The 20531-nt window shown below is 54.2% G+C and overlaps 2 protein-coding genes across 7 annotated transcripts in view; both read right to left on the bottom strand.

Annotated features, from left to right (window-relative positions):
- Window positions 1–47: 47 nt before the first annotated feature.
- Window positions 48–14284, bottom strand: P4HTM (prolyl 4-hydroxylase, transmembrane). 2 transcript variants are annotated; one of them, XM_042978897.1, is made up of 9 exons: window positions 13916–14284; window positions 13632–13713; window positions 5437–5627; window positions 4480–4576; window positions 2908–3070; window positions 2150–2335; window positions 1340–1430; window positions 1011–1134; window positions 48–492 (listed from the first exon to the last, which is right to left on the bottom strand). In XM_042978897.1, the coding sequence occupies exons 1-9, from the start codon at window positions 14246–14248 to the stop codon at window positions 272–274; spliced, it is 1488 nt and encodes a 495-aa protein (XP_042834831.1). In that variant the 5' UTR covers window positions 14249–14284; the 3' UTR covers window positions 48–271. The 2 variants fall into 2 exon arrangements, with proteins under 2 accessions (XP_042834831.1, XP_042834832.1); XM_042978898.1 differs by having other exon boundaries at window positions 5503–5627.
- A 3790-nt stretch (window positions 14285–18074) lies between these two features.
- Window positions 18075–20531, bottom strand: part of ARIH2 (ariadne RBR E3 ubiquitin protein ligase 2) — a 48837-nt gene continuing 46380 nt past the window's right edge. For all 5 annotated transcript variants that reach the window (XM_042978877.1, XM_042978875.1, XM_007088482.2 and 2 more), the window contains one exon: window positions 18075–20448. In XM_042978877.1, the coding sequence (XP_042834811.1) occupies window positions 20377–20448 (72 nt within the window). In that variant the 3' untranslated portion in view covers window positions 18075–20376. The remainder of the gene's footprint in view (window positions 20449–20531) is intronic.

Genomic DNA, 20531 nt, shown 5'->3' with positions numbered 1-20531 from the left:
ACCTCCCCCTCCCCCGGCCCGACCCGCTGCTTCGGGGGCCCAGCGGCTCAAAGCCGTGTGGTTTTATTTTACGGGGCAGCATGGGTCTGTACACAATAAATAACACGAATGTAGGAACTGTGCCCTAGTCGCGGCTGGAGGCAGGAATGGGGCAAGACATCAGCCAGGCCTTTGGCCTGCATCTGGACAGGGGAAAGGCGGGTCTCACCCCCAACCCCCCCGTCTGGGGCGGCGGGCAGCCTGTGGCTGGGGGCTGGGGCCAACACTCCCCTCAGAGCTCCACACGCGCGTCGCGGTAGGCCCGATCCAGGGCCCACTCTGGCTGCGCATCAGTGCCACCTTCGCGGGCCAGGCGCGCCATCTCCTGCTGGAATAGCGCCTGCCGCGCCCTGCTGGGGTCCACATTGATCCAGTTGTTGGCGATCCACTTAGTGCCACGTGTGACCAGGCAGCCCCCATGCAGCGAGTAGTCGTCCACGTCGCCCACCCAACCTAGGAGAGGTGGATGGTATGAGCAAGGGAGGCGACCGAAGGGACTCTAGGCTGAGCTAACCTGAGCTTGACCTTATGCAGGCCAAGGGCATGACAAGGGTGGCCCCAGCTGTACACATCTTAGGTGGTTAAATCTGGCCCCAAGGTGTCCTTGGGGACTCAGCATCTCTTTCCAACCAATACCTTGACAATACTCTTTCTTGACAATACCACTGGTCTTCTGAAACCAGCTTTCTTACTGCCAGGCCTGTCCACAGCCTGGGTTGGTGACAGACCTGTGTCCCCAGCCCCAGTGAGCTGGAAGGCTGGAGCATCAGGGAATCAATCACAGGGTTCAAGATAACCTAGGAGGCTGCACAGGTGCAGGCCACTGAAGTCACTAAGGATGATCTTTGGGAGGCACTAGGGGCAGAAAACCATTTGTAGGGGTGCTAGAAACATCCCACCAAGGTGGCAGTCTGGGCTGGATAAAGGGAAGTTTCCTTCAAGGCATGCTTGGCCTGGCCACAGGCCCTCACCTTGCCCATCAGGCAGGTAGTTGTACCAGAAGACTGCTGTGCCCTGCCGGGGCTTGACCCGCAGGTTCCCCTTGTCACAGTGCCTCCGAGTGTCACGGAGATCAACGTCATCTTGAATCAGACTCTGTGGACAGCAGGATGGTAAGGTTTTCAAACTTGCCCCCACTGCCAAAAGCCAAGGCCAGGCAGCCAAAAGTGGCCAGAGGGAAACCAGTCAGATGTGCCCAGGGGTTCACTTGGGCCCCTCATCCCAGGTCTGGAAGGTTATATACTATGATTGCCCAAGAAACTGCCATCCCACCAGAGTTAACAGCCTGGTTGGCCCTTACCATTTCATCGTAGGTTCTGTTGTCTGCTACAGGGAAGACAGTCTCGCCCCCACCGGTGACGTTGTTCAAATAAAACAGCACTGTCATGTAGCTGTAAGGCAGGGGGCCCGTTGAGCAGGTCCCCAGCTGTGGGCACTCCCAGGAGCTTACCTGTGGGCAGGATAAGCTGCCCAGGTTCCCAAGGGCCAGAGGGGCAGGCTGGGATCAGTGACAACACTGCAGGTCAGTGCCAAGACCCTAGCCTGTTACTCCTCCCACAAACCATCTCTTTCTGTGTGTCACAATGTTTTGTGTGGCCAACATCACAGGTGCACTTAGCTAAATTACGTGGCTGGCTGGGAAAGGTAGGCTAGCAGAAGCAGCGTGACCATGCAGAAGGGCTGGTGGGGAGTACAAGGGGCTGACCCAGAGCAGCCACATGAAGAGAAGAGACCCGCCTCCCTGCCTTAGCAGAGGAAGGGGACAAAGCTTCAAAGGGAGAAGCTGAGGCCTCCAGCAATGGAGGCAGAATCAAGACCCCGGGGGTGGGGGTTAAAAAAAAAAGCCAGAAATCCAGCCTTTCCCCTTACCTCAGAGTTCTGGGGAAATTTTTCAGTGTCTGTGCATACCTTAGTCTGGCCACTGAGACAAGATGGCCACCCCTTTCCTGCCACTTGGTAAACAAACTAGGGCAAGAGATGGGGTATCCTCAACCAGGATGCTCCCATGTTCTCCTGGCCCTGGGGGCATGCCCATAGGGCAGAACTGTGTTTATGTCATGGGAGTGTCTAGTCTGGGAGTTGAAGGCCACCCCAGGTGGGAGGTACTTGCCGGCAGGAGGTCTCGAATGGTACAGACTCATTGGCTACCAACTTAGTATGGGAGCAGATGGTCTCTGGGTACACAGGTCCGCTGTCCACATGGGCATGGTAGTGGCCTCCCTCGCCATACCGTACAACCTGCAGCGGCTCGCTGAGCTCCACGATCTCAGGTGACAGGCGGGTGAGGCGTAGCACCCTGGTAGGCAGTAGGAATTCGGCTGGGTAATCTCATGCAAGGCAGCACCCTGAAGGAGCTGGACCCCCAGAATGCCACAAGCTCTGCCCCTGCCCACCTCCCCTGGAAGCCCCTTAGGCCACCCTAGACTGGCCCTGTAAGAGCAGGAAGGGGTTACCCATGAACCCTTCTCCCTGGATGCCAGAGACCTCGCTGGGTGAGAAAGATGAGATTTCCACCAAGTTGCGGGTGTGTGTGTGTGTGGGGGGGGGGGGGTCACTCCCTCCAGGAAGGAGGTTCCTTATCTAAAACCCCTGGCTGCTCAGGAGCAGGGGGTCCTGTAGACGGAGATAAGAAGTCATTTTTCTAATTAGCAAAAAACAAATATTCCAATCTATCTCTAATCCCAAATGTCTATTGTTTGCCCACAATTAGGGCTAATTTGCCTTTGTTAATTGCCTTTTTAATGGGTCCCAATCCTGGTCTAATGAATAGAACTTAATCCTGAGTTGGCTAATCAAGTCTGTCCTCTAGGCCCCAGCCAAGGACTTCTGTGAGGGCCCCACATGGCTTTCTCCTGCTCCAGGGCTCACCTCTGGCGGATGGAGCGCATGACGTGGTGGGCACCTTCACCCTGGTAGAGCCACGTGTGGTGGCTGTTCCGCACCAGCTCACTGGATGCTGCCTTGTGGCTCCTCATGTACTTGTGGAAGTCTCGAAGGTCCATGTCAGCGAACTCCTGCAGGCTCAGCACTCCTGCACAGGGCCCCCACCATCATGCCCCCCAAGCCCATGTGAGGAAGCCACAGTGGCAGGCTTTACCATCCTACCTACCCCTGGCCTCAGGCACTGGGGGACCATGTGTACCTGTCCCCCAACCTGGACTCTTGGGTAAGATGAACCTTCTGTCACATCAGGCCCTATAGGAAGACCTAGGGAAATTCATTTCCTCAGTTTAAACCCTGATTTGGTCCCCCAAAGGACCTAACCCCTACTAGATTGGCCACAGCAGGGTGGTCAAAGGAAGCGTGAACCATATGGCCAGGACCTTAGGCCAAGCACTGCCCTTGGCTGGCCTCCAGCGTGGCTCTAAAGCACATGGTGGCTACCCTCTGGTCCTGTAGAGGGTGAAGAAAGACAGCAGTCAGGGCTGGGTTCTGTCCAGGGCCTTCCACGCTGTAGGGTTTAAGCTGGGGCTGGTCCCCAGGAGTTCCCTTATGACCTCAGGTCCCATCCTGAGTGGAAGATATCTATCTGGCCAGTCCTGTCTGCTGGGTTACCAGTCTACCTCAACAAAGAAAGCCAGGCCGCTCTCCCAAGTAAGAACACTCTTTCCCTGTTCCTGTCCAACCCACAAAACAGGAAATCCACCCTTTGGGGGTTCTGGAAGAGTAGCTGATGTCTGCTCCATGTAATCCTGGCTAACCCAAGAAAGAAACCTTCTACTGTTTGACCCAGGTATCTCTGAGGGTGAGGAACACTTAAGGCCTGTGGGCCTGTTACCGGCTCTGTACATAGGGATGGTAGCATCATGGTGCCCCTCCAGCCACAGGTCTTGGCCAGATCCTTCACTCTGGGTTCACCAGCCACAGGGCCATTCTTCCAAGTCCTGTTTCACTGTTGTATCTTCCCCATTCTGTCCAGAACTTGGGCATGTGAATGATGACTACACCTCAGAAATATCCTGAGGATTATTACCAAAGAGGGGGTGGGGCACTTGTATGACAGCTCCCCTACCCAAACCACCCCCAGAAGTTAGCATGACTCTAGGCAGGCAAGAGGAAAGCAAGCAAGATCTCAGACCAGAGAGGGTGGCTTCTGGGGAAGACCTCACGCTTGGCTGAAAAGAGGAAGATGGAGCAGGGTGAACAGCCAAGCTCAAGCTGGTCTCACTGCCCTGTTCCTGCTGTGCCCACTCTGCCCTCTGCCAGCCAAGCAAGCCCCCTCCTGTACCCCAGTCTCTGCCTGTTGAGGTCAAAATGGCCTCCAAGAATGTCCCTCTAGACTGTCGTCAAGAGGAGTGGGATGACCCAGCCCAGGAGTGAGGGCAAGGCTGGATCCTCACCTCATCATCTCTGGCTACTCTAGAAGGTGGGTATAGAGGCCACCTGGCTGTGGGGGCAGGAGGCTCACAGAGACAGAACTGTGGCGAGGTATGGGCTCACCATCACCATCAGGGTCAGCCTTGATCGCAGAGTACATCTCCTGAATGTTCTCTGGAGTCATCCACCGTCCATTTCCCAGGCGAGTCTGGGCCAGGACCTAAAGCACAAGATGGTCCCTCAGTGGAGTGGCCCCAATGATGGAGAGCCCCTAGAGCATAGACAGTCACCCAGTTCTTGCTGTAAAGGTTAAGGGTTCAGGTGATGGGGTATGGGTGAGGACACAGAACAGAGCCTGAGGTCCCTGAGCTGAAGGGATGGTAGGCAGAAAGGCCCACAGGCATCTGGGGAGGAGGCCAGGAAGATAGTTAAGAGGCCTGCAGGCCATAGGCATTCCTGCCCCTGTTGGGACTGTGGCCTCCATGGGGAGCACCGTCAGCTGGTTGGGGGCAGAGTGAAGGACAGCACTGTATCCCACTCAGATACCCGAGGTGAGGTGGGGAGGCCAAGGCCTGAGTGCAAACAGAGAACAGACACCAAGGGGAGGGCTGGCCACAGCATGACCACTAAGCTCGTCAAAGAAGCCCAGGCTCAGTGAGGCATTCTCTGTATAGGCAAGGGACCACATACCCTGCCAAGACCTCTGTCAGAAGCCTGGTGTGAGTGAGGGGCATGTAAAAGAGAGATGCAGACTTCTGGCTACCTCAGAGCTGCCACCCCTCCACCATGGGTTTTGTGGGGACCCCAGCCGTGGCAGCAAGGAATCCAGATCACAGATGGTGCACCACCCAGGAACTGTGGCAATAAAGGTCATCACCCCCAGGGGGATTCTCCTGCCATCTTCTGGGGTTCCCAGGGCAGCCAGGGGCTCTCCAGTGAAGGAGGGGGCCTCTGGAACTGAGCATGCCCAAGCTGATCTGAGGTGGCACCTGACTCTCAGGGCCAGGGCTGAGCAGGCCACCAGAAAGACAATTCAGGGCGCTCCCACCCTGTGTCTATTCCAGACCCCAGGATCCCAACCTCGCGGAGCTGCAGGCGACCGTCATGGTTCTGGTCCAACAGCCGGAAGAGGTCCAGCTGGCTGACCTGCATTGTGCCCATTGCCTCCTCGTATTCTTCAGTGGGCAGAATCTGGCTGCGCTGTAGCCCCTTCATCTGGGCCAGGTGGATGATGAGCCGACACTCTTCATCACTCAGGAAGCCAGGGATTTCTGCCAGGAGAGGAGGTGGGTGAAGCCGAGGGCTGAGCCCAGGCAGTGATGCAACCAGTACCTTCTCTGCAGAGTTTCTAGGGTACTCTCTGTCCCCTGGTGGTCACCACGTCAGGACCTCACACACCCCTTTACCTCTACTCTGGACTCCGACCCCAAAATTGAGTTGTCCTGCAAAGGTTGGCCAGCATTTGGAACGTGGGGCTTCTTTCTTTGATGCTGAGAGAACACACGTCCCAGAGGAGTCTTGGAAAGCTCACCAGAGCTAAGCTGGATAGGGGTTAACCCACCTTGCAGTGGGACTGAAGGCCAGAGGGTTGACCTCCACTTCTTATTTGGTATATATTTAAAAGTGGATGATGGTGGCTGGGTTTTGCTTTCAATTTTGCTTTTCAGAATTGTTCAAATAAAAACAAAGTGTAAAACATTCAGTGCTGTAGGCCAGTCCTTGCCCTCTATTCTGCACAAGTCTTCTGCCCAGGGCTGAGATGCCCAGTGCTGGCACATCAGTGGTGGTGGTGGGGGTCACTCAGGTCTTTGACAGATGCTCTGGGAAGACGTCTGGGTGTCCTTTGCTTTGGGAACAAGTGTACACTGAATGTCATGCCTCTAAGCCCGAGTAAAAGCCAGTCAGGCCTGGCTGGATGCCACCACACCAGCCTCACAAGCAGCTTGGATGAGCTGGAAAGTGAGCCTCACACCTGGGGGTCCCACACCCCAATGTCCCCACGCACTTTTAGGAGCTACATTCCCTCATTCCTGGGAAAGAAGATTTCCTTAGATGGGGACCAAGAGGCCACCAAGAGGTGGAGGCAGGGCCACACCATCACAGTGACCCCTCAGGACTGCAGCGTGGTCTACCACTTCTTTGGGTTACACTCCCAGCATGAAGTTCCGGTCATTGCCAAGAGGAAGGAAAATGGCTGCTCAGAGCCAGGACTAAAATGATTTTTAGTGGTTATCACAGCAGATCACATTTAGGTGGTATAGACTCTGTACCCTGTCCTAATCACATCGTCAACTCCTTAATCCCTATACTCATCCTAGAAAAAAGGGCCCCATCAGTTTGCCTTCCTATTCATGACGCACGGCAAGTACAGAGACATCAGCAACTTGCTTAGGGCCACCCAGGCTGTTGCACTCCAGAGTCCATGCTCACAACCACATTCAGCTTCCATGGGTAGGTTACCCAGATGTGATGACACTAAAGGCAGGACAAAGGCCCCCCACTCTGGCCTGCTTGACCCCTCAACCCAGTAAACCCAGAAAGGGTATGAGCCATCCACTGGGGAGGCAGGGGTAGCACTGGACAATGGATGACACCAAACTGCTAGTCAACAGTCACCTCCTGATAGTTTAAACAATAAACAAACAAGAAAAGTAAACCAGAAAAAGAAAAGAAAACACAGGCCCAGGTTTCTTCAGTTTATTAAGTGCTGGTAATCCGTAGACCCAAAGGAGATGCCACCAACCTCTACAGTCCCCTGCAGTGTGCTAATCAAATGCAAATGGCTCAGGCCAGCACACTGGGGCCTAAGCAGATGGGTCCCAGCACCTAGGAGGCTGCACAAACACAGCCTCCTGGGGTGTGCATGCAGCCCTATAAAGCCCTCAACCTCAACTCATTGAGACCAAGGCAGACAGAGCAGGTGATGGATCAAAGGCTGTGGCTGTTTGTGGCACTGGTGGTGATGTGGGGTGACAGTGGGGTAGGGGCTCCCTGGGTCCCCACACGGTGCATGCCTATTCCCCAAGCCATGGCGCTGTGCCATGACATTGGCTACACAGAGATGCGGCTGCCCAACTTGCTGGATCATGACACGGCAACTGAGGCTGTCCAGCAGTCAGTCAGCTGGTTGCCCCTGCTGGCCAGGGAGTGCCACCCTGATGCCTGCCTCTTCCTCTGCTCCCTTTTTGCCCCTGTGTGCCTTGACAGGTAGGGCAGGGGCTCCTAGGTGAGGGTGGATGGGGGGCCTTTCCTCTGCCGGGGTCTGTTCACTAACCACTGCTGGATACCTATCCATGCTAGGTGCTGGTAGGGGTGGGGAGGGAAATGAAGATGAAGGATTGTTTTGTCAGGGTGTTCCTGGCACAGGGGAGCAGGTGCCTAGGGGACAGAGGAGACATAGGTAAGGGACCATCGATGGTGAGCACCTCTGGACCCATGAATCCTCAAGGGCTCTTGAACATCAACAAGGTATGACAAGTGGGTAGGCTGTTTTTGGCTGGGGGGCGGGGCAGAAGCCCCTCTCCAGTGGGTGTGGAAACTCTGCCCAAGAGATCCCAGCAAGAGACGGAGCCACATCTCATCTGGGGGCCTTTTCTCCCAGAGTCCAGAGATGGCAAGGCTGATTCCTCTTCCCCAGCCTAACCTATCCCGTGAACGGCTCCCTCAGTTCCTTCTTTGCAGAGTGAGGGACCTTCCCAGAGCCTCAGGGTGACCACGCCAGTAGCAGCAAGAATGAGCTCTTTCAGAATCCAATGATCAGGCCTCTGCGCTCTTTGCCAACCCCAGCCTCGACCAGAAGCGGCAGTCTCCTGCAGGCCTTTCAGGACAAGAGGGAGGGCTCTGCTTTCTCCCTCCGAAATGGGGGAGTGAAGGCCCCCAGTGCAGGGTCCTTCGCATACAACCCTCTCCCCGTCAGTGGACTTCCGCCATGGCTGGAGGGGGGCGGGGTGCGCTGGAAAGCGGGATAGTGGCCCGAGCCACGCGAGCACCACGCGAGGACGGTGGGGGATGTAAGACCTAAACGCTGGGAGGAGGTTGCGGGGCTGAGGGCTGTTGCCAGGTGACCAGGTGTCGTTGCCCAGCAACCGTGGAGTCACTGGCTGTTCCTCTGCACTGGGACGGGACAGGAGCTCCAGCCCAGGGGCCAGGAAGTCCTGAGCGCCCGGCCACCCGATACTTCCCCTCCCCCCACCTCCGCAGGCTCATCTACCCGTGCCGCAGCCTGTGTGAGGCCGTGCAGGCCAGCTGTGCGCCCATCATGGCCTGCTACGGCTACCCCTGGCCCGCCATCCTGCACTGCGGCCGCTTCCCCGCCGGGCACAGCCTCTGCGTCGCGGCTGTCTCCGTAGGCTCCCGCCTGGGCCGCCCACGTGAGTCCCCGCGCGGCCCCCAGGCCATGTCCACGGGCAGCGCCCCACCCTTCCAAGCCGCTCCCCGCAGGGCCAGGTACACGGGTCTCTCTGGTAGGGAAGACAGGGACTGGCCACAGCAGCAGGTCTCAGAAAGGGTGAAGATCGAGGGGCCCATGGGAAGGCTCCCCCAGCCAGCGCTGACGGCCCTTCCCCCACTCTCGGCTGGCGGAGCCTCACTCGGCCCCTCCCCCCCTCCCCCCAGTGCCGCGCGCCAGCTGCAGGGACTGCGAGTTGCAGGACGCCCGCTCATCCAACGAGGTTCTGGACGCGCTCTGTGCCAGCGACTTTGGTGAGCCCATCCCTAGCGTCCAGTACTCCTTACACCCACCTTACAAGTGCCTCCATCCCAGCTCCCAGCTTGGATAAGACAGATGAAAGAGGGGACACTTAAATGCTATACCTGGTTAAAGCTACAAAATAAATGCCTTTAATAAGCTTGGCATTGCTAAAACAACACACCAAACAAATCTGCCTAGGAGAGTGGCCGCCAGGACTTCAGCCCTTCCCTAGGATCCTGACTAAGGGTAGAGCATCACAAGAGGGTGTGGGTCACTAGGTGGTGGGGGGTGGGGGGTTATTCTTAGAAGCCCTGCACATCACCCCACTCCTCTGGTCCTATTCAGCAGTGAAGGTCAGGCTCTCCCGATGCAACGGCTCGTCCTTTGGCCTCTCAGACTGCAACCTGGACTCCGGGCTAGAGGTGCTGAAGGCAGGCCCACTGCCTGCTGTGGAACTGGCACCTATTCTGCGTCGCTGGCTGCAGCTGGATACCCAATGCATGCACAACCTCTTGCGAGGAAGGCATGCTGGGACCTACGTGCTAAGCGGGGAGGTGCAGGGCCATCGGTTGCTGGTAACCACAGCTTACGCCTGGAGCCAAGGTCACAGAAATCTGCAGTTGGTGGTGCGCAGGTGGCACCATCACCAGTGCCCAGAATAGGAGTTAATGCAGGAAGAGCCTGGGACTTTGTAGCCACAGCCTCAGCAGCAGCCATACAAACCATGTCCTGCTCTGGCTGGACATACATAAAACCCTCTATCTCCTGCCCTTCATGGATACTTATAGACCAGCCCCAGGAACAGCCCAAGCAGGGCATAAACCCTTCTGTGATCAACGCTAAAGGGCCCCTTCCTGAGCTATAGTGCTCTGCCCAGACATGAAGGAGGCTTGCTCCCTGGCAGCTGTGTGTGCTGGGTAGGCAAGACCACCTTTCTGTCCCAGGCCTGGGATGACAGCCTGGCTAATGCCCACAAGCCCCAGCAGCCCAATCTATTTCAGGGCAGGTGCAAAGCCTCAGGCTTTGCTCATTCTGGGCAGGATGCTACTTGTCAAGCCACACACAGACTGCCCCAAGCGGTAGGCCCATGCAAAAGCACAGGGGGTGGAGAGAGGTCCATGCAGAAAATTGTATTAAGCTGCTTACAAATCTGAACTTATATGCACACAAAAAGTTCTTCCCCTATTTCTGGGCCTCCAGTGTTTGTCAAGAACACAGTGGTCTTAAGTAACTGCCTAATTGTTTTCTTGAACTGACTTGGAAATCCTATGATAAAGCAGTCATGGTTTTAAGATAAATTGTTTTGTGTACTGGTGTTAAGTTACTCATTTACCTTAAATAGTAAGAAAATGGGCTAAAGCTCTTGTTGGCCTTCTGAAAGTGCCCCCTGCTGCTCTTGAAGGGAGTGCCGAATCAGGGGGCACCTGCCAGGGTGGTGGGAAGTCACTTCAAGCAAGCAGATAGGTGCTGGTCTGGCTGAGTGCCCAGTAAATCCCTCCAGCCAGCCAATAAGGACCAGCAATAGACACGACTCTGGCTCCTGGCTACACAGCCAGCACAAATCAGGCCTCCTCTGCATGCAGCTCATCTTTAGGGGCAGAGGCATGAAAATGACAAATAAATACAGAAAATAGTCTCCAATGATGCCAAGCGCTGAGAAGAAAACCAAGCAGGCTGATGTAAGAGCATCTCGGAACCTCTTAAGACCAGTTTGAGGTCAAGGGAGGTATCTGAGGAGGGGATGTATGCGTAGAGGCCCAATGGAGCTGAAGCCATCCTCTTTGTGGGAAGAGCTAGATGTGAGCTTTCTGGTAGTGAGCATAGCACAAAGGCTCCAAGGCAGCATGAGCTTGGGGACAGCAGTGAGTGAGTGAGGGGGCAGCAGAAGATGAGGGTACCAAATGAAACTTAGAAGTGAAGTGGGAATCTTGGAGACTTTTAAGGAAGGGGGTGGTAAGATCGATCTGTTCAAACACAGAATGAGGGTGGGGTGGGATGGAAGGAGAAGTGAGCCACATGAAAGAAGGCAGTGTCCCCAGAGAGATGGCAATGACTCAAAACTGGGACACCTCCCTTCTGAACGGAACAGGATGAAGTCCTCAGCTGACTTCCAGTAGTCCAAATCTTTGCAAAATGCCTACCACAGTCAAGTAGGTATTACGGCAAGAACTCAGGGTGGGGCCTTTGTGGCCTGGTCCCGCTTGCCCCATGTCTCTAGGGATAAAGGTGGGAAACAGGAAATGTCTCCCAAAGGGAGAGACTGGTGGTTGCATGGGGTCTTCCCCATGAAATGGTGGGGCTCCATCCCATGCAGGTGGAGGCACCCTGGGGCAGAACCCAACCCCCTTGCCCCAGCTTACATTATGAACACCCACCCCTTGAACCCTGGCATCTTGGGTCCCTGAGGTTGAAGGTCACAGGTCTGGAGCCAAGAGCAGCAGGGCAGAGGTGACAGAACCCACAGCAGGCCCATTCTCCTTAGGCCCTCCTGCCTTTTTAGGGTGACAGTAGATGACTAAACAGGCACAGAAGACAGACACTCCTCCTTGAGATGAGGCTTCATTGTTTGGGTTCATCCAACACCACGCATTCAGGAACTCCCCCTCCTCTCACACCTTCTACCCTGTGCTTTTCCTGCCTCACAAGTGGACTTCCTGTAATCACTAATCTCTTCTTCATGTGGCTCACCTCGTTTCACCAAGGAGCAAGCCTCAGGGTAAAACCTGGGACACCGTCCACCAGCGGACTCAAAGGCAATGTAAGAGTTTGGGAGAAAATGGGGGCCACAGCCCTTTGTGATTTGCGGATACACAGACCCATCGGATGGCTTAACCAGGACCAGCTGACCTTTTGTCACATCTCTCCTGCTTCCTGCAATTTATGGGGTTTGGGTTTCTCATTCTCAGCTTTGTAAGGCTTTGATGCAACAGCTGCATGTTAGGGGGTGAGAGGTACGGTTATGGCCTCATGGCTCTTCTGAATTAAGTGTCTACATGTCCCAAGAAGGCTGATGGGAGACAGTACAACCCCTTCAGATGTGTCTGTTCATGGCAGTGTAGCAGTAAAAGGGTGAGTGTTGTTCCCTTTGCCTGGATCACCTTTTCCTGACAGCCACCTGCCTTGATCCCACAGCTCCTACAAGTCTGCAGGGAGGCCTACCTTGGCCTCCTTGGCCTCTATTAAGAGTTTCATTCAACCCCAGTTGAAATTCTGCCTTATTTGTCTGCAGTCGTGTATCACCATCTGACACGCCATATATACTTGCTTGTTTATTTACTGTCTTCTTTTTCAAATGTCAGCTTCAGATGTGTGTTGTTGTTGTTGTTTTCCTCCTATTTTGTTCAATGCTGTGTTCTCAGCCTTAAAATAGTGTTTGGCATAGACTTCATCGGTTATGCAGTAGTAATAATAACAGTAACAACCTTCTAGGGTCCTTCCCAGAACAGGACCGACATTACCTATTTCCCCTCACACAGCATGCATGTGAAATCATTCTCATAGGCCTAAGTATAATTCTCAACCACGGCCCTCTGCCCCAGGGGTAATGGCATGTGCTCAGATGCTCTGCTTTGGTCCCCAGCCCCCTTCTTAAAGCCCCTTACCCACACCATCCCACAGCAGGCAGGAATGGCCCCAAGTCTGTGGTAAGTGTGTCACTGAGACTGACTACCTAGGGTTGGGTGGGCAAACCTATCCTGGGCAAGGTCATGGTTCTGGGGAACCCCACCTTGTTGACACTGGTGGTCTCTGAAGGACTTCTGAATCTTCTCAGCCAGAATGTTGGCTTTAGAGTATAGGCCCTGGAGACAGGCTGCCTGGGTTCTAATCCTAGCTTCATCCCTGAACTAGCTGTATGAGCCTGACCAAGCAACCACAGCTCTCTGTGCTTCACTTTCTCACCCAGTAACCTGAGGGTGGGATCCACACTCATCTCACTGAGGGGGTGTAAGAATGAAATGAAACGATCACATGAAGCCTAGCACATAACCAGAGCTCGGAAAATGTGAGCTTATAATGCTGCTTCCAAATGAGGCCACCCTAGAAGGTTTTGCCTACAACTCCATCCTAAGAACCCCAAGGTGCTGGTAGCTAAGGCTGGTGGTCCAGGGGGGCAGGTTTGGGGGCACTGACATTCACATTGGACAGAGTGCTTTTCATCAGCCCACAGGGCCCACTTTGGGAGTGAGAGTCTTCCTCAGAGGCCCTGAGATCAGCTAGGACCTGGTTATTAGTCTCTCCCACGCTCCCCCATTCTAGAATATGACAGAATTAATGATGGCAGGGAGTGTCCAAAGACAGTTTCAATGAAATGTTTAGACAATGGCCTCAGGGTCACATTGCCCAGCCCTGTGATGGAAGGATCAGCTGTAGAGTAGGGGTCAGAGAGGGGAGTGTGGAAAGGTCACCCTGTACAACCCTATTATGGAGGTGGGGGCGGGTACTGCACTTTGGGAAACCTTTGGGTGGAAAAAGAGCTACTCTGAAGCAGCCATTTTCAAAACAGAAGTCACGTGGTCAAAACAAGCCTCCAGGCACCCCCAAACCGCAGCCCCTGGCCCCTCCCAGGAGCGCCCGGCGAACTTACCAAAGAGCAGCGGCTTCAGGCTGAGTGTTCGGATGAAGTGATCCCTGTCCGCGACCAGCTGGACTTTACGTTCGTGCCCCACCTAAGGGAAAGGGGCACTGCGGGCAGCTCGGGCCCCAGGCCGCAACGCCCGAGGAAAGTACAGGCGCCCGGGGCCCCGAGCGCGACGAGCGGGGTTCGCGCGGGGCAGACGCAGGGAGCAACGTGGAGGTCGTGGGCTGGGCGGCGGCTGTCACGGGCTCGGCCGTGCAGGGCCTGGAGCGTAGCGAGGCGGGGGTCCTCACCTTGATGCCCTCCAGCCGGGTGAGGGGACCCAGGGTTGGCGCGGGCCCGGGGCCCTGGGAGCGGCGCTGGGGCCCGGGGTCGCTGCTCTCGTCGCCGTTGCTGTAGTGCACGAAGAGCAGCAGCGCCAGCACGTTGCCCAGGTACAGGTGCACGAACACCATCAGCACCAGGAAGTAGGCGCGCGAGCAGATGCCGCGGGGCTTGCACAGCGGCCGGACCGGTGCGTCCTCGCAGTCGTCCAGCCCGGCCGCGGCCCCGGCCCGCTCGCGTTCAGGCGGTGCCCACTTCGGACTCGCGGCTTCTGGCCTCGGGGCCGCCGCCGCCGCCGCCATGGCGCCCAGGTCGCGCGCACGTCCAGAGGAGGGGCCGCGGGGATGCCCGCGCCGTGCAGCGCCGTCGCCCAGACAACCGCCGCGGAGCCCGCGCGCGCCGCGGTCTCTAGGAGACGGTGCCCTGGGATGCTGCGCCAGCCATAACAGCCCCCGCCCGCCCCCGCGCCGCCCCCACGCCGCCCTATTTCTCCCTGAGCCGTGCTCGGTCTCCTTTGCGCCCTGGACCCGGCCCACCTGGGAGTTTCTCTTCCCGGGCTGGATTATCGTCAGGAGGAGATAATCACTACCCAGGGTAGAAGCCGATCGCCCCCCACTCCCAATGGAGATGCGGACAAGAGCAGCACTGTTAAAGGAAACCCCATTAGAAGTTTCTCCGTCCCCTGGTTAAGATGCGCTTCCCTCTTTCTGGAAATGTATGGTCTGCGTTTTCTCATTCCGGGGAGTAGGGTGGCAGCGAGGAGACGGTGCCAAAAGATGACTCAATAATGCGGCGGTTTGGGGGCGCCAAGGAGGCCGATGACTGCGCATGTGATGGCGTAGGATCCACAGATTTAGGCACTGATGCTCGCCAGCGTAGGAGGCAAAGAACGCCTTGGAAGTCCACTCTGTCAGTCTGGACCTCACACAGAAACATAGCAGTAAGGGCTTAAGAAGCTGCCTCATGATGGGGTGCCTAGGTGGCTCAGTGGGTTAAGCGGCTGACTCCCGATTTCAGCTCAGGTCATGATCTCATGATTGGTGGGATTGCATGGAGCCCTGCATTGGGCTCTGCCCTGACAGGGAGCCTGCTTGGGATTCTCTCTGCCCCTCCCCCACGCGTGCACCCTCTTTCTGTAAATAAATTAACTTAAAAAAAAAAAAAAAAAAAAGAAGCTGCTTGATGCCACATACACGCGTAGACTGTGGAATCTGGTCTGGAGTGGTCAGAGAGGGCTTCTGAAGAAGTCCTGACACCAGGAAGCTCAAACCCTGAACAGTAAGTAACGTGCAGCAACGCAAGCAGGTACTCAGGTGCACAGGAACATTCCTTGCCTCAAACCTGGCACAGGTGAAGAGGGAGAAAGGGACTTTTCTATAATTAAGACACCATCACCTCAGAGGAAGATTAAACTCAGATTATCACCAGGTATGGAGATAGGAGGACATACCAGTGCCCAAGTGCCAAAGCCTAGGCGTTTTCATGTTCCCTGCTCTTCTAGGACTGGGTTATTCTCAGGCAGAGATGCACATGCCCCAGAACAGAAGCCGACATGCAGACAAGAGCAACACCACTGAGGCAAGTCCCACTAGTGGCTTCTCTCTACTCTGTTAATACACCCCCTCTCCCTATTTCCTTCTAGAAAAGTGGAGTCTGTATTTTCTGGTGTCTCCAGTAGAGCGGGCCGGGGGCTTGAGTGGCCACCTCTTTCTCTCAGAGATTTTACACACAACAGAAGGTTTCACCAGTGCTCAAGCACATGGGTGTATCTCATCCAGCCACCCTCAGGGACCATTTTGTCAATCTCCTTAGGATACTACAGAGAAACACTGCTCAACCAAAGGAGACATTCTGGACATTTCTAAGAGGGGAAGAGGGCCAGGTGGTAATGGGAACTGTTACGGCTCAATGGCTCGGCCAAAGTTGGGATGCTGACCAAACACCACCACTGGCCCAGCATCCCGTTTCAGATGGAGTGGGAACTGACAGTTCTGTGGGTAACCAGGTAAGCCTGGACTCCCTGTGCATGGAGGTGAAGACAGAGGCAGTGAGGGCCTGGCCCTGCTCCCTGAAACGAATTCTAAAAATAAGTAAATACTAGAATGGTCACAAAAGAAATGTTTCTGATTCAAAAGGAAGAAAACTCTATTACCAACTTCAAAGTGTCCAGATTTCCTGCAGCTTGTCTTTACTCCAGTTAGGTCAGAAGTCTCTCAACTTCCACGTACACAGAACAACTGAAAACAAAATTTCCCCCCAATTGTATTAATCTTCTAAATTCTTTAATGTGAAAAACAACAACCGAGTCACAGTTTTACCAAGGATGTCATCATTTGCTGGTACCCATGAATGAACGTTGAGACCATTTCCTCTTTAGCCTTTTAATACCTATAATTAGATCACCTCAAAATCTTCATACTGCTCATTTTTTTCTGAACCATTCTCCTATATTCCTATCTCCTGTCTCCTGTATCCAAGTGAGTTATGCCCACTGCCATGCACAGCTCCTTCTTTAACTCATCACCAGAAAACAGAAGGCAAGCAAGCCTGTTGGAGCTCAGTGGAAGGGGAAGGGGGATAGGAGAGGATGCTCATTGCTTATTTCTGCTCCACCTGCTGTTGGTTGTGGGGATTTCACAACCATGATATAAGCTAACTTCTTGGCCTTTTAAAACCCATGTTCCTTTTGGCACCTAAGGGCCATAAGGTCTCCCTCCCTCCCTTCCTCCTTTCTTTTTAATGTTATATTCTGAGAGAGTGAGTGGGGGAGGGGCAGAGAGAGATGGAAACAGAATCCAAAGCAGGCTCCAGGCTCTGAGCTGCCAGCACTAAGCCTGATGTGGGGCTCAAACCCGAGAGCTGTGAGATCACGACCTGAGCCGAAGTTGGACGCTTAACAGACTGAACAACCCAGGTGCCCCTCTTTCTTTTTTTAAGTAGGTTCCAAACCCAACGTGAGGCCTGAACTCATGATCCTGAGATAAGCATCGCATCCTCTACCGACTGAGCCAGCCAGGTGCCCCATTTTTAAATTTATTATTTTTAAAAGGACCATAAGGTTTCTCACTGCTCAGGCTGGCTCACCTTAAGAGGGTGGATGTCCTGGGGCGCCTGGGTGTCTCAGAGGACTAAATGGGCTATGTGCTCAGTAACCCTTAAGTGTGATTATCTTGTAGGGACAGAAGCTGGCCTAACAAGCCAAAGCCAATAGCTGTGTCCTCAGTACCCAAAACAGGGCAGAGACAATGCTGATTGTTGCATGAACCCTGGAGATTTACGTGGAAAATCCCTCCTCTAGCCAGAATGTTAGCTCTTGTTCTCTTTTAAGATCTCTAATGGTATAGTGATCAATTCCATCCGTGTCCCGCATGTTCTGGAGGCTCTGAGAGGGTAAAACCCATGGATCTTTTGCACACCACTGTATGCCCAGTACCGTGCATGGGGCGTGGTGCATCCGAGGCCCAGGGATGAGCAGCTGTGGCGTTCAGACTGGCAGGGTCTAGGGCCTCTCTGGCCTTGCCTGCCCTCTGCATGCTGCCCACAGCTTTGGAGCCTTCACCCCTGAGCTATCACTGAAGTTGCTGCCACTCTTCCCACCACAAGCGTGGACCCACTCGATCAGAACCCAAACTCCATTTCCTGTCCTCAATCCTTGGGATTAAACTCTGTGCACTCAGGTTTCTGTCTAGGGTCCTCTCTTTGTAACCCCAGAGCCCCTGTGAAGGCACAACACCCCTGCCATACTGTATAACCTTAGGCTTCCCCATCTGCTTTGCAGGGACCCAGGGGGTCTTCTGGATGAGGGGCTCAGGGCCTCAGCAGCAGCTGTGGGGCATTCCCACTGGTAGTCTGCTACAATCCCAGGATCTGTGTGTGGTGGGGGGAGTGGTATGACTTGCAACCCAGGGAGGGAGAGGAGAGCAAAAACTGCCAGGATATTCCACTTCCCTCTGGATGCCCTCTCGCCAGCAAGCCAGAGAAGGCAGAACAGAGGCCAGTGGGTTCTTCCCAGCTCTCTAGAGGACAGAGCTGATCAGCAGGAAGACCCCCATTTGGTGCTCACTGGCCAGAATCCCCTGGGGTATTGGCTCAGGTTACTTACATCCTTGGAAGAAAGACCCTACACAGTTTTATAATCAGAAACTTTCAGTTTATTTTGAATAAACCACTCAACATTGAGCAGATGACATTGCCTCAATTTTTTCTTTGAAGAAAACAAAGATATAAGGTAAATTCATGAAAACACTGTGCCTTCCTTTATCTTCCATCCTTTGTAGGGCAGAAAAATTCTGCCTGATCTTTCTCATCTTCCTGATGATGTTAGCAAAGGACAGCTACTGGGGACACAAAAGGAAGCTCTCCACAGGTCAAGGGCTGCAGGCTACTGTCTGGGCACAGAACCTCCTACAGCTCTAGTGGTTGGGGGCCACAGCTGGGTACAAGTGCACTACGTGGCAGCCGTGCAGTCCAAACAATGCCCAGGGATGCCCAGGGTGTGACCTAAGGCGCAGAGCTGCAACACAGGTCCTGTGCCATGGTGGTGACACGGAAAGGACTTGGTAAGAGAGGTAAAGGCTCCAGACGCCAGGATCTTCCACGTGTCAATGCAGCATTGACACCCACCCCGAGGTCCTGCAAGCAGGCATGTTCCTCCTTCAGTGAGCTCCCCACTGTTTCAATTCTGGGCTCATTTGCTGCCCTCCTAGCCTGTTTTCCCACTCCACCCCACAGTTCCTCCCTTGTAGGTGACAGAAAGAGATAGGACCTGACAGGAAGAGAGGGAGCCTGTAGCCAGCTGTGTACCCCATGATCCCAAGAGTCACAGCTGTCTTCTATCTTCAAGAGTGATTCAGTTTACAGCTAACATGATACCTGGGAAATTGCTGACCAAGGTGAAAATGTTTGAATATCAAAGAACTTCCAAAATAATATTTTCACAGATCTCCCAAGCAACTCTTCTAGGAGGTTAAGGAGGCCCTGTCGAGTATGGACAGCCTCAGAGGGGAGGCAGTGAACAAAGTCACAGAAACCCCAGGAATCACAAAAGTAACTTTTAAAAGGCCCATAGGACCAGGCTCAGGACAGGCAGGACACCACACAAACCACCTGTTCCTTTGTACTCCACTGTGCAAAAGCTGGCCTTCTCCCCTGACCAGCCCTTCTAGCATCATAGCTGAGACTACAAACCAAGGACTCTCCTGGCCTCAAGACTCCCAGACCCCAGAGATGGTGTCCTCCAACAGCTAAACCCAGGCAAGTGGGAGAGCACCCAACCCTCCAGAGCAGCCACAGAACACACTCCAGATAACATAAAAACCACGTGTGCAAACAAGGCCCCTGAGGCAGGAATACCAGTGCCCTTGGGAGGGCCATGCTGAACTCTGACCCTGAAGTTCACCAGAGAACAGTGTAGCAGGACAGTGTCAGGTTGTGAATGGCCATCTGTGAACCTGGTTAGTTACACCACCAGAACACTGGCACAAAAGAAGGGACCAAGGTAAAACAAATTTATTTGGGGGAATAATTCCCTTTAAAAGTAGATCTCTATCTTTAGGAGACAAAATGAAACAACTGTGCTGAACTCACATCCCCTGGTCTGGAGGGCCACAAGCTCACCTATGCTTTGCTGTGGGCTGGTCTCAGTAGCCAGACCCAGGTAAACCTGGAAGAAAGATGAGCTCACAGACACATAGTGCCATCAGACAATGACACCCTGTGACAAGGCCCTTTTCTGTATTATCTCCTCACTGCAAGGTGAGGCAGGTGCATCCAACCACTAAAAGGCCTCTAAGGACCAGGCAGAAGGCATGATGTGATTCTCTGCGCTCCGTGCCCATCACACAGGCCAACTCCATTCCCCACCATCTGCCACCCACGTTCTTCCCTTGGGACACCAGCTGTGGCCAGACACATGAGAATCCAAAAACAGAGACCCCTGGGGCCCTCTTACAGTAGACATTCTGAGGCAGTGGGGGCAGGCAGCAAATGTTATATTCTAAGTAAAATAGCTAGAGGGTAAAACACTCCATTGCCAATTTATTTTTAAAAAGGGTTCTGTGTAATTCTATGGTTTGCTTTTTTTTTTTTTTGTATAATTATACAACTTTTGAAAATTACATAAGTTGTAATGATCTAATACTATTAATAGTCATTCAGAAAAAACTTTCCCTCCCTCCCAACAACCATCCAGGGGGAATTAAAAGTCCTGAAAAGAGGCCAATTCAAACATGGCCTCTACCCTGGTAAAAACAAAAAGCAAAAAGATGAGAAGAAAACAGAAGTGGACTAAGAGGTGTGCGGCCAGTGTCTCTCAGGAGTGGGGCCCTGGCTGTTGCCTGGGGTCGTGAAAGGCAGAGCCTGCAGCATGCAGTACGGCAGCCAGGAGGCCTCGCAGCCACATCTTCCTCACTCCAGCATGCCCGTGTCCCACCTAGGTGTCATGGAAATCCTTCAGCAGGGTTCTCCTCCGCTGCTCTGCTATGTGCATCTGGTTCTCTAAGTCCTGCAGCAGGAAAGCAAGATGGTGCTCGCACGGCCGTCCCACGCAGGGAGCAGCCAAAGCCATGTCCACCATGTCAGGGGCTA

Source organism: Panthera tigris, chromosome A2 (genome assembly GCF_018350195.1).
Source record: "Panthera tigris isolate Pti1 chromosome A2, P.tigris_Pti1_mat1.1, whole genome shotgun sequence".
Taxonomy (NCBI): Eukaryota; Metazoa; Chordata; class Mammalia; order Carnivora; family Felidae; genus Panthera; species Panthera tigris.
The sequence above is the reverse complement of the archived record's forward strand: the minus strand, read 5'-3'. Positions and strand labels throughout refer to the sequence as shown.

What these genes read in the sequence shown, in the direction of transcription:
- P4HTM (XM_042978897.1), bottom strand. Translation starts at nt 14,248, where the DNA reads ATGGCGGCGGCGGCGGCGGCCCCGAGGCCAGAAGCCGCGAGTCCGAAG. An exon ending in CCCGGCTGGAGGGCATCAAG is followed by an intron (nt 13,714 to 13,915) that starts GTGAGGACCCCC and finishes CCTTTCCCTTAG; the next exon opens with GTGGGGCACGAACGTAAAGT. An exon ending in GGCTGACCCTGATGGTGATG is followed by an intron (nt 3,071 to 4,479) that starts GTGAGCCCATAC and finishes GGCCCTGTGCAG; the next exon opens with GAGTGCTGAGCCTGCAGGAG.